The 13,346-nt window shown below is 36.8% G+C and overlaps 1 protein-coding gene across 1 annotated transcript; it reads right to left on the bottom strand.

Annotated features, from left to right (window-relative positions):
* Nucleotides 1-1,155: 1,155 nt before the first annotated feature.
* LOC127854154 (uncharacterized) lies at nucleotides 1,156-2,476 on the bottom strand. Its single transcript, XM_052389157.1, has 2 exons — nucleotides 2,188-2,476; nucleotides 1,156-1,564 (listed from the first exon to the last, which is right to left on the bottom strand). Exons 1-2 carry the CDS (start codon nucleotides 2,289-2,291, stop codon nucleotides 1,327-1,329), a joined length of 342 nt encoding a protein of 113 aa, XP_052245117.1. The 5' UTR covers nucleotides 2,292-2,476; the 3' UTR covers nucleotides 1,156-1,326.
* Nucleotides 2,477-13,346: the final 10,870 nt, after the last annotated feature.

The raw sequence follows: 13,346 nt of genomic DNA, 5'->3' as shown, positions 1-13,346 counted from the left end.
AAAATCTTTGACACAAATATTACGCCGACATAAAAAAGTATAATATTTCAACGGAAAGTGAATCGCTCACAAATTTTCAATATTTTGCTATCTACAGCAGCCAGTCACAAAATGTAACACCAACTTAACACATATAACAAACATTTCAAAGTGAAAGTTAATCACTTGCATTGAAAGTTTCCAATCATTCTTAATTTACAGACTGCACAAAATCAAAGTGTTCCGCCAGCGTAACACAATTTACATTACTTTAACTCAAAGATGAATCGCTCGCATTTCCAATCATATCTTATTTACAAACCAGAACCAACAATGTTACGCCGGCATAACAATTCAAACAGTTCAACAGTCAATAAATCGCTCGCATTTCGAATCATTTCTTATATACAGACCCATACACAAATTGTTACGCCGGCATAACACAGTTCAAACATGTCAACAGAAAGTGAATTGCTCACAGTTTAAGGACAACTTATCAATGTTTATTTAATGATTTAACTCCATTTTATAAAAAACAGTATACTTTTCACAGTTTCCTTCTTAGTTAGTTAAGGTCTGCGTTTTCTCGATTGCGACATGTTAAAGGAAGAAAAACGCAGACACAAAGAAATCATAAAACGCCGCGTAAAAAGCAAGGAAAAAATAACTAACATAAAATTCATCAAATAATCTAGTGTTTGCTTAATCGCTTAATTTTTTGGTACCAAATCTGAACCTCTTCTTCAATCTACGTTTTTAGTGTTATTTGGCTCCCTGGTTTACGGTGTTATATTATTCTTTACTATGTAACAAAAGGTTTGAATAATTGCATTTTTTAAACTGTGAGAGTCCATTTAAGGATATCGATCTTCATCGCTCCCCTTCTCGAGCATATATGAGCGTTTTTATAAGCTGAATTTAAATCGCTCATGGTACAAACACATACATGAATGATGCAATTCAACCGACACTCTCTTTCTTTTGCAGCGAGTGTTGTGAGTGTATTCATTAAACTTTCTGCTGCGTCATGATAAACACAGACCTACTTTGAAGTGTTTTACCGTGTGGTATGAAGCTGCGATTGTATATCTCAAATAATAATAGAGATCAGTTCATGCTGCAATTCATATAAGCAAGAAAAACAAAACAATGTTTAGTTTCATTCGATGCGTTATTACTTAAATAGAGTATACACTTGTAAAAGCAGTTCTAAAATATATCATATGCATATTCGATAATTTTTAGCAAATAGAAAATCTTAAGTACGAAACATGGATTGATAAATAGAAAAACAGAATAAGCATAGATATACGGTAGTGTCTATTCAGTGTTATAAGGTTATGTTTTCTAGTCCTCTTGATTGTCTTCTATCCGCTCAACAGTGGTGCTGAGTCGGATAGGAAACCGATGGTTTTCAATGGTAGGTCGATGGTCTTCAGACCTTGTCCAAAATACACAGCCGCAGCCAGAGCAAAACTGCGACGAACCCTCATCGCGGTTTCTATCAACACGCTGAAGAGCAGCAGCGTTGTCATCTGGATGTCCGTCTAGAACGAGTTCTATTCGCACGTAGATTGCATGGCAGCTGTTTAACGCAAACAGTGAATATTAGAGGCATGAAACGTACATGAGTTTCTTTCAGTTTCCTCTAAACAGCAAAGGTACACAACGACATCTTACATAGCATGAACCAATGATTTTTTTAAACATAAGATATTGATGACAAATTACTGCATGAATAATATTTCGGGTTTAAGAAAGCATGTTTTGTATGCTTTAATGAATTACTCTAAAAATTCTATTTGTATTATTTTTTTCGGAACAAGGGGTTGCGAACATTAAAATAATGTTATTTGTTTTTCAACCGATAACTGGTACAGTGAGAATACTGGATACAAGGCACAAATTCTGCAAAACATTTATAATTATGATGTTTATTCTTGAAAATGTACCTTCTGTACTAACTTTAAATACCACTTTTGATCAGAAAATCCATGGATAATGATGTTTTAATTGTTGATTTTGTTTTTAATGTCAATAAGCATATATATATTTAACCTAATTTCGAGTATATTCAGCCTGTCAAGAGTTCATCGACTTTTTATACTAAATGAAAACATTTTCAATAAACGTTAGACATTTAATAAAGCAGTTCATGTCTTTACAACACAATAAAGGCAAGAGTTTAAAATAAATAAAACGCTATACCCGTTTGGCTGACTTGGGTTCTCCGTCCTCGACCCTTTTTTGCAGAACACAAAAATCACAAGTAGAATTATTGCTCCGATTAACGTGATAGCTATATCAGACATTGTAGTTCTTTGTTAATCAATATTGAAAAATCCGTTTCAATATAAAGAAATTTTGCGTAAAACTTTTCCAACAGGCCACCCGTATCCGTTAGCTTCATCCTCATATTCCCGCCGCTTATGCTTATATAGCAAGAATTTAACTCCGATTAACCTTTTATTTATCCCATTTAACCAATTTAACAGTTATATATAAACATGACTGAATGTTGGGATCCCAATTCACGGTGTATTTTGTTCGGAGGCAGTCTACAGTTTTGTAGCCCTATTTGCGCATTGGCCCCGGGCCAATTTCCTTATGTTCAGGCCAATTTCCTGAACATAAGGCGTATGACCTAAACAAAATTGTTTTTTGACTCCAGGAGCTTAAATGTAAGTATAAATGGTCAATATTCTAGTAATTTCACATGTTTTCAGTAATTCGAAACTAAGTTACCTGAATTTTAGTCAACAACAACAACATGCTCAGTGAGATGTAAACAAATGTACTTCCTGCTTAAAGCAGCCGGAATTTGATAGATTTCAACGGTGGGTTTAAATAAGTTAGCAGTGCAAAAAAGTTCAATGGTAATGACCCATTTTGTCTGGCTCAGTTTGAAAGCATTTGCTGTGATAGTGCAAAGCATGTTGTCCACTGTGTGCGTATTCTTACCCGGAAAGATAAATGTGATTGCCGGGTTTATCTGAAAATGGGGTTTTTACGGGCAAGTTCCGAGACCTCCGAAAAGGTCTATTTTACCCCAGATACCAGTTTAAAGTGCTTTTTCTGCATTGTTTTGTGCTTTATTTGCAAGCTGTTGATGAGCTGCACTGAATATTGTCTGAATCTATTTTCAGGTTGGGACTGAAGGCCTTGTTTTGAGGGTGTTTTGCAGACCAGTGGTTGTCGGCCTGGTGATTTTCAAGAAAAACTGTAGACTGCCCCCTTAAGGTAAATATCCCAAATTTCACACCCAACGCCCCATAGTCAAAGGTGACATGTTTCGATAAAATAGAGTCATCAACACCTGAAAACAGCTTTCCCATTGAATTCTGAGCAATTTTAGCAGAGATATTAACATTCCAGTAGGGGGAGGTAAGCCTGATTTTTGAAGAAAACCCTATTTTGCTTGGTACGCACATCTGCTTTAGAGACGCAGTCTTTGTTTCTTTGTGCGATATGCTTAGTTGTTCATGCAAGAAAGACTAAGCTGACTTATTTCAACTATACGTACAACATTTAGTGCCTTTCAAACCATTTAAAACCCCTAAATGTGCAGACACTTTGATGAAAAGTGAGTAAAAAACACTGATTTGAAGGGGAAAAAACATCACAATTCATTCATTTTTTTTAACTTTGACCAGTGTAGTGAGTAATTTTTGACTCAGGATGTAAGCTGACACTCATTGTGAGTGATTTTTGGCAATATGATTATATCTACTTCTCATATCTGTGCAAATTGAGTGATTTTTAGACTTGCGGAGAATACCGAAAGAATGACCAAAAAGTTGCGTGAAAATGCTGCCGCTGATATGCTCACTAAAAATAGTCTTAAATTGTACATTGCAATTATATTACAAAGAAAACCACCCAGTTTCATCCAGAATTGACTGAAGAGTACAAATAATTCAAATTTCGATGGGTTTAAAACTTTGGACTGCTATCTTAAGGAGGCAGTCTACAGTTTTGTAGCCCTATTTGGGCATTGGCCCCGGTCAATTTCCTGAACATAAGGCGTATGACCTAAACAAAATTGTTTTTTGACTCCAGGAGCTTAAATGTAAGTATAAATGGTCAATATTCTAGTAATTTCACATGTTTTCAGTAATTCGAAACTAAGTTACCTGAATTTTAGTCAACAACAACAACATGCTCAGTGAGATGTAAACAAATGTACTTCCTGCTTAAAGCAGCCGGAATTTGATAGATTTCAACGGTGGGTTTAAATAAGTTAGCAGTGCAAAAAAGTTCAATGGTAATGACCCATTTTGTCTGGCTCAGTTTGAAAGCATTTGCTGTGATAGTGCAAAGCATGTTGTCCACTGTGTGCGTATTCTTACCCGGAAAGATAAATGTGATTGCCGGGTTTATCTGAAAATGGGGTTTTTACGGGCAAGTTCCGAGACCTCCGAAAAGGTCTATTTTACCCCAGATACCAGTTTAAAGTGCTTTTTCTGCATTGTTTTGTGCTTTATTTGCAAGCTGTTGATGAGCTGCACTGAATATTGTCTGAATCTATTTTCAGGTTGGGACTGAAGGCCTTGTTTTGAGGGTGTTTTGCAGACCAGTGGTTGTCGGCCTGGTGATTTTCAAGAAAAACTGTAGACTGCCCCCTTCGTATTTGTGCGTCGTTGTGTCTTTGTGCGATTTAGCAGCAGTATGTAGGACCGAAATCGCACAGCGGTGATGTAAACTGCACTATTCAGTTTAAACCATCCAAGGACGCGAATGTGTTAAACAAATAATTGTGTCCCGATTGTGTATGTTTACGATGGATTATTTAAACACATCGTGAATATTAAACAGTGTTGGACTATATTACTCGAATGAAACCGGTGATACTGCATTTTCGATTTCTTTAAAATTTACTCGAATAACGCGATGTTTTGTTGAACAATTGACGAATAAAGAAAGGTGTCAGTGAAATTTTCTTTTACTTTTCTATGGAAATCTTTGATGAATAAGACGTTCCTTTGTCAGTCGATCAAAGAATGTCTATCCACAAAAATTTGCCTGCTTGCACCAAGACCAAGGGATTTAAAATGGAAAAGATGAATGGCGATGAGGAAATGGATATTTGATGTTGTGTTAAGCATTTTAACTCATCATCGAAGCAAACAAAACTTGACGAAAATAAAAAAAAATATTACACAACTTTGGTGAGAAGAACAAGAGCCATTAGATATTTGACTTTTTTATGCAAGTTAGTAAAACGTGTAAAAAAGAGTTTTTATAGACTCAAATTAACAATATCGGCAAGGATAAATGCTGAATCATGCTTGACGGAGGGGTACACATTTTGTAAGTTCAAAATGGCAGTTAATTTTGTTTTTATTATTTTGAAGTGATGAAAATAAGAATTTAAGTTTGAAAAAAACGTCTGTGTTCTACTTGTGTGTATCATTTAGAATGCTGGTTAAATTTAAATCGAGGCATAAAGCGATATTTTGTCTTGTTACTCCGCTTTTGCGCGGAATTTTTACGGACTATTTCGAGTAGCGTAAACGGGAAAGATCTCACAAAAGTTTCATTTACTACTCAAGGTAAGATTCAGTTAATTTAATCATTTTTGTTATCGTTTTGCAATTAAAGACTACTGTTTTGATTGCACCAGGAACACATTAGATAATTTTAAATAAAGTATGATAAATAGAACACCATGTTAGTGTCATAATGAACTTAAAATAATCCGACTCGGCTCAGAAAGGCTACACGGCTCGGCAAGCCTAGCCATTTAAACCTTTCTTCAGCTCGTCGGATAAATTTAAGTACGCAATGACACAACTCAGTATTTCTATATGCACAGGCATGTTAAGCTTGCCTATGCTGCATGCCGTTGATATTAAGACAAATCAGCAGAGCACGAACTATGTTGTCTCGATGATTTTAAATATGAACTTTACCCACATTTAGTGGAATGCGTTCTGAAGATTGTTGGGGGTAGTCGACATTGCTCTAAATCAAAATGTAAACAATTTATTTAGCGTAGGAGACAACTGTCATATGTTTTAAATCAAATGTTAAACCCGCATGGTCGTTGAGGGCTTTTTCGCGTAATAATGTATTTGTTACTTCTTAAAACGATAACGTAATCGACATGGTAATCTACTGAAGGAGACACAAAATGTTACGCCAGCTTAACATCATTCCACACATTTCAACTGAAAGTTGATCATTTGCATTATAAATTTCAATCATAATTAATTCACAGACTCAAACTGTAAATGTTAGGCAAACATACCAAACAAACATTAAAACTTTGAAGTGATTCTCTCGCATTTCGAACCATTTCTCCTTTGCAGACCCAAACTCAAATGTTACGCCGGCATAACAACATTAATAACATTTCCACAGAAAGTGAATCGCTCACAAATTTCATATTTTTCTTATTTTCAGCAGCCAATCTCAAAATGTTGTGTCGGCTTAACCAAATTCCAAACATTTCAACTTAAGTGAATTTCTCGCATTTTGATTCATTTATTATATAATGTTACGCCGGCATAACAGAATTCATAAGAGTTCAACAGAATAGTGAATCGCACATACTTTCATATTTACAGAAACCAATCGCAAAATGTTACACCAGCTTAACAACAATAACAAATACTTCAACTGAAAATGAATCACTTGCATTGAAAATTTCCAATAATTCCTTATTTCCAGACCCAAAATCAAAATGTTACGCCAGCATAACAAAATGCATAATAGTTCAACAGAAAGTAAATCGCTCGCATTTCGAATCATGTCTTATTTACAGACCCAAACTCAAATGTTACGCCGACATAAAAAAATGTATAATATTTCAACGGAAAGTGAATCGCTCACAAATTTTCAATATTTTGCTATCAACAGCAGCCAATCACAAAATGTAACACCAACTTAACAAATATAACAAACATTTTAAAGTGAAAGTTAATCACTTGCATCCAATCAAGTTTCCAATCATTCTTAAGTTACAGACTGCCCAAAATCAAAGTGTTCCGCCAGAGTAACAAAATTCCAATTACTTTAACTCAAAGGTGAATCGCTCGCATTTCCAATCATATCTTTTTTACAAACCAGACCCAACAATGTTACGCCGGCATAACAATTCAAACATTTCAACAGTCAATGAATCGCTCGCATTTCGAATCATTTCGTATTTACATACCCAAACACACAATGTTACGCCGGCATAACACAATTCAAACATGTCAACAGAAAGTGAATTGCTCACAGTTTGAGGACAACTTATCAATGTTTATTTGATGATTTAGCTCCATTTTATGAAAACAGTATACTGTCCACAGTCAGTTTCCTTCTTTGTTAGTTATGGTCTGCGTTTTCTCGATTGCGACATGTTAAAAGAAGAAAAACGCAAACGCAAAGAAATCATAAAACGCCGTGTAAAAAGCAAGGAAAAAATAACTCACATAAATTTTAGAAAATAATCTAGCGTTTGTTTATTCGCTTAATTTTGGTGGTATCAATTCTAAACTTCTTTTTGATAATGAATTTACCGCGAAAGTATAATGATTTGTAAATACTGCCCGTTCGTCTGAGAGACGTTTACATCGGTAGGTTAATAAATATCGGATTCGGTCGCCCACTGTCATTTAAAGCCGTTTATAGCCAGGCTATTCTTTGCAGAGGCTAACTCAATACCAAATGGTATAATGTAATACCACCTTCCTTTCCGCACAGCGCTATTCAGTTAACCTAATGCCTCTTAATCAACATAGCCCGAGTCGTATCGGCTGGTAGTATACAAACACTAGCTACTTCGTTCGGATAAGTTCTCATCTGCTTTGACAACTGACTGCAGTCGCATTTGGTCTATTATATCGTGAAAACATCGCTATTGAGTCAGTGTCCTGCGTATGTAATGGTTTACCGATGCGGAACATGTTTAAGGGTTCATTAACCGACTCTCGTCTGCTTTTACAACTGACTGCAGTTGCATTTCGTTTAAAGCTATCTACTCTAGTATTATACCGTTAAAACATCATGTTTAAGGGTTCATTAACCGACTCTCGTCTGCTTTTACAACTGACTGCAGTTGCATTTCGTTTAAAGCTATCTACTCTAGTAATATACCGTTAAAACATCGCTATCGAGGCTAGGTCCTGTGTATGTCACAATTTACCGATGTGGAATATGTTTAACGGTTCGTGAAACGACTCGTTGCACACTTTTTCACTACTCTGACGCCCAACTTGGAGCCGTGTTAATTGTAGTTCTCCATTGGACATACCCGTGGTTGGGTCGGGATCAGCTATACACTATTCACTGTTACACTCGAAGTTTAGGACTTTAAAAAGGGAGATATCTGTGGTGCCGGATTGGTGATCAGCTGTGTAATTGGCTCTGTAAGCTCAATCGGTAGAGCACTCTCCTATATAAAAGGCGGTCACTGGTTCGAGTAACGGACAGGCTGCACACTATTCACCTGCCAGGGATTTGAAGAACCAGCTCTTGGTTACTTAAGGAGATCAAAGAGGATTGAACGCTGCCCTCCCGTTCTTTAGGTAGACAGCATATCTACTACGCCATAGCGACCTTAGTTGCATTCGTTGAAATGTGTGTATCGTCGGTGATATTTTTTATTAAAGCAACTCCGAAATGAGTAAGCTTAGGTGTACGTTCAAGTCAAACATTTAACAAAAACAAGTTGAAACTACCGGAATACTTAATTAAGTACTTTGTAGATGAGTCTATCGTCTTAAACGTACAGCCACAGTGACTGTTATATTGCGTGTGTGTGTGTGTATCAGAGTTTATTTACAGGTCCTACCGGCCTCTTCACGAGGTCTTTGAGGTCCGACCTGTGTCGGATATTGCGTTATCCTTGTTATGCTTTATATACGATATCCACGTGTCGGCACACAGTTAAACGAAAACTACAAAACAGTCCAATGTAATCGACGGTTTCGCGTTTGCAGCGCTTTGTAACTTATTCGATTTTAAATGTTTATAGACAAGAAAGTATTTTCAATACTCGTGTTATTTTGCTCCCTGGTTTAGAATGTTATAATATTCCTTAATATGTCACAAAAACTTGGAAAAATTAAAGTGTTGTTAATCTGTAACAGTCCATTTAAGGAAATCAAAGTTCATCGCTCAACCTTCTCGAACAAATATGAACGTTTTTATAAGCGCATATTGCACAGTTTACAAACACAAGCAGGCAATTCAGTTGAAACTATATCATTCTTTTACAATCTCTGTGGCATCAATATCGACCATTCATGTTGTATTTAAACAATGAAAACAAAACAACGTTTAGTTTCAGTCGATCCGTTATAACTTTAATAATGTATTCACTTGTACAAGCAGTTTTAAAATATAATACGCATATTCGATAATTTCGAGAGAATACAAAATCTCAAGAACGAAACATTCTTTGAAATCAAATAAACACCGAGTAAACAGAGACACAGTGTCAATAAGTCAATAATGGAAGCACTATTCAGTGTAACATTAAGTAGTAATAAACACATTTCGCGCCTTTATACCAAATCAAACGATATGTTTTTCTACTCCTCTTGACTGTCTTCTATCCGCTCGACAGTGTTACTTAAACGGATAGGATTCACTAGACAGCCGCAACCAGTGATATGATTCACTAGACAGCCGCAACCAGTGAAATGTTGAGTTGAAGACACGTTGCTGGTTGTATTAACACGGTGATGAACAGTAGCATTTGCATCTGAATGTCCGTGTTGCACGAGTACTATGCGCCCGTCGATTCCACGAGAGCTGTTAAATACGGAATCCGTATAGGGCCAAGTTGAGTGTCGCGTGTCGACCTTCGAGGTCGACACACGACATTCAAGCGACAATCTCTCGACGCTCTCTCGACGCGCGACAATCATGCGACAATCAATATTTCAGAGTCGCATATAGCGCTGGGTTTTAGAAAAAAAAAATTCGCAGAAAATCTTGAATGTCGACTGATTTGTCGCGCGTCGTATTGAGCGTCGAGAGAATGTCGCTCGAATGTCGCTTGAATGTCGTGTGTCGACCTTCGAGCGCGATACTCGACATTCTCTCGACATTCTCTCGACGCGCGACAAATCAGTCGACAGTCAAAATGATATATCGCGAAAATGTCGCCTGTCGACCTAAAAATCACTAGGTCGACACACGACATTCTCTCGACGCACGACATTCTCTCGACGCTCAATACGACACTCGCGCGATATATCGAGAGAATGTCGCTTGAATGTCGTGTGTCGACCGGTGTGGGAGTATTTTTTTCATCTGCAAGTAAGGTGTTATAGTAAAAATAGTGGCATCTAGTAGCAGCAATAACATCAGCAGCAGCAGCAACAGTAGCAGCAGCAGCAGTAGTAGCAGAAATAGCTGCAGTAGTAGTGGTAGTAGTGGTAGTAGTAGCAGTAGTAGTAGTAGCATTAGTAGTAGTAGTAGAAGTAGTAGTAGTAGTAGTAGTTGTTGTAGTAGTAGTAGTAGTAGTAGTAGTAGTAGTAGTAGTAGTAGTAGTAGTAGTAGTAGTAGTAGTAGTAGTAGTAGTAGCAGTAGTAGTAGCGGTCGTTTTTGTGAGACTGGTAGAAGTGGTAGTGGAAGTGAGACTGGTGGTAGTGGTAGTAGTAGTTGTAGTAGTAACAGAATCAGGACTAGTAATAGTAGCAGTAGCAGTGTAGCTGCAGTTTCTACACCAAAAGCAGTAGCAGGAGTACTAGTTGTTGTAGTAGTAATATTAGCAGCAGCAGAAGCAGTAGCAGTAGCAGCAGTAGCGGCAGTAGCAGCAGCAGTAGCAGTATATTGTTATTATTATTATTATTATTATTATTAGTAGTAGTAGTAGTAGTAGTAGTAGTAGTAGTAGTAGTAGTAGTAGTAGTAGTAGTAGTAGTAGTAGTAGTAGCAGCAGCAGCAACAGCAGTAGTAGCAGCAGCAGCAGTAGCAGCAGTAGCCGAAGTATTAGTAGCAGTAGCAGCAGTAGCAGGAGTCACAGCAGTAGCAGCAGTAGCAGGAGTAGCAGTAGTAGCAGTAGTAGCAGTAGTAGCAGTAGTAGCAGAAGTAGCTGTAGAAGTAGTAGTAGTAGCAGCAGTAGTAGTAGTAGTAGTAGTAGTAGTAGTAGTAGTAGTAGTAGTAGTAGTAGTAGTAGTAGTAGTAGTAGTAGTAGTAGTAGTAGAAGTAGTAGAAGTAGTAGTAGCGGTAGTGTTAGTGATACTGGTAGTAGTGGTAGTGGTAGTGGGACTGGTGGTAGCGGTAGTAGTAGTTGCAGTAGTGGCAGAATCAGGGGTAGTAATAGTAGTAGTAGCAGTGTAGTAGCAGTTGCAGCACCACCAACAGTAGCAGTAGTAGTAGTTGTTGTTGTAGCAGTAGTAGCTGCAGTAGAAGCAGTAGCAGCAGCAGTAGCAGCAGTAGCAGCAGTAGAAGTAGTAGCAGCAGTAGAAGCAGTCAGTAGAAGTAGTAGTAGTAGTAGTAGTAGCTGCAGTAGCTGTAGTAGCAGCAGTAGCAGCAGTAGCAGCAGTAGCAGTTGTAGCAGTGGTAGCAGCAGCAGCAGCAGAAATAGGAGTAATAGCAGTAGTAGGAGCAGAAGCAGGAGAAGCAGCAGTAGCAGTAGTAGCAGTAGTAGCAGTAGAAGCAGCAGTAGTGGTAGTGAGACTGGTTATAGTGGTAGTGGTAGTGGGACTGGTAGTAGTGGTAGTAGTATTTGTAGTAGTAGAAGTAGTAGAAGTAATAGTAGCAGTAGCATTGCAGTAGCAGCACCAGCACCACCAGCATTGGCAGTAGAAGCAGTTGTTGTAGTAGTAGTAGCTACAGCAGTAATAATAGCACTACTAGAGTAGTTGTCAAAATTCAGTCATTGGTGCGTGATTGTTGCGAGTATGGTCGTTTGGGTTCACGCTATTTTACACCCACGTGTTAGTGTTCAAGTCACATTAAGATGTTTAATCGGCTGAAATTCCATGTAATAAACACATGTTTTCTTCTGGTTCTTAGCTCAGGATGGAAGCCCATATTTTTGAATTTTTTTTTATTTTTTATATGCTTTTATCTATAATAGAGACAAGGAGTTTAACTTCGTTTGCCGTAAAACTATACCATCTTTACTGTAAACTAGGGTCGACATCGATCGCTCACTTTAGTCTGGAAACGGAGTTGTAATACGCATGTTTGATAGGGTAAGTGACGGAATGCGCTTTAGTTAGTATGGGTTATACAGTATACAAACTATTTTGAGTATACTCTCTCAAAACAAGAACATCATACAGTACCAAATTACATGGGAATACCAGAAAATATCGACGATTTTCGTGCACACTATCGAGTAACAAGACATTTATTCGATATATTGCTTGAAATGACAGTGCTGTTTAGTTAAGCTTGGAACTTCATGTACATTTCTTGAATAATTTTACTTCAAGTTCAACTAATTTTCCTGCGCCTTCTATCAAATAAATTATGTTTTACTGAGAGATTTCTGAGTGTTTCTTAAAAAAATCATGTAAGAAGACTTAATTAATCATTTAATAAATACTTGAGGATCGCTCTGTAAAAAGAGAATTTAATGCATATACATAGTGTTGTCCCAGATTAGGCTGTGTAGTCCGCACAGGCTTATCAAGTGCGATACTTTCTGCCATAACTGGCTTTCGCTCATAGAAAAATACGACAAAAGCGGAAATAGTCTCCCTGATTAGTGTGGACTGAACATGCAATTTGGTAAAACAATTTAGGCGCATGCATTTATTAGATTATAGCCGTCTAAATGCTCTTTACTTTTGATTCATGACACAGTTACATGTAATAATTTATGATTTGTCCATTTTAAATGATGCATATTTTATTGTACTGGGTTGAATGATACTTTTATTTTAATAATGTGTCCACTCAACATTCTTGCAGTTATGTTTTGCTGTGTTATATAATTATATAATAATAAATAAAATTTTAACAACTAGCTTCTCTTTTCTTCATGTGATTTATTTATATATTTAAAACCAGAAGAACAACAAAATCCATAACATAATGAACGCAAAACATGATTCCCTATATTCACGGAACAAAACTATGTTAGACAAAATTCAGAATCAAGGTTCCCAATTTTCAAAAAATTTCCAGATCAAATTATTTCCAAGTTCCATCAATTAATTATCTATGAATAAACAACACTTGTATCATCTATATGTAAGGCTATTACAATAAATGGTTGTTAATAGACTGATAAACAATTGAAAAAGTTACATAATCTACAGATAATAGAGCATTGTGCTTTGATTTCATTGTTCATGGAATAAGAACCAATATCATAATTACGATGTGCAGCTCGCACTCAACATTGCCATAGGCAGATAATACCTAAAAAAGATAACAATTCCAGTTCATGTTATTGACTCTTGATGAAA

The sequence above is a fragment of the Dreissena polymorpha genome, chromosome 12 (assembly GCF_020536995.1).
Source record: "Dreissena polymorpha isolate Duluth1 chromosome 12, UMN_Dpol_1.0, whole genome shotgun sequence".
Lineage (NCBI taxonomy): Eukaryota > Metazoa > Mollusca > Bivalvia > Myida > Dreissenidae > Dreissena > Dreissena polymorpha.
The sequence above is the reverse complement of the archived record's forward strand: the minus strand, read 5'-3'. Positions and strand labels throughout refer to the sequence as shown.

Excerpts from the sequence above, each read along its gene's own strand:
- LOC127854154 (XM_052389157.1), bottom strand. The coding sequence starts at position 2,291 with ATGTCTGATATAGCTATCACGTTAATCGGAGCAATAATTCTACTTGTG. Across the intron at positions 1,565-2,187 it reads AACCCAAGTCAGCCAAACGG|CTGCCATGCAATCTACGTGC; the intron begins GTATAGCGTTTT and ends TGCGTTAAACAG.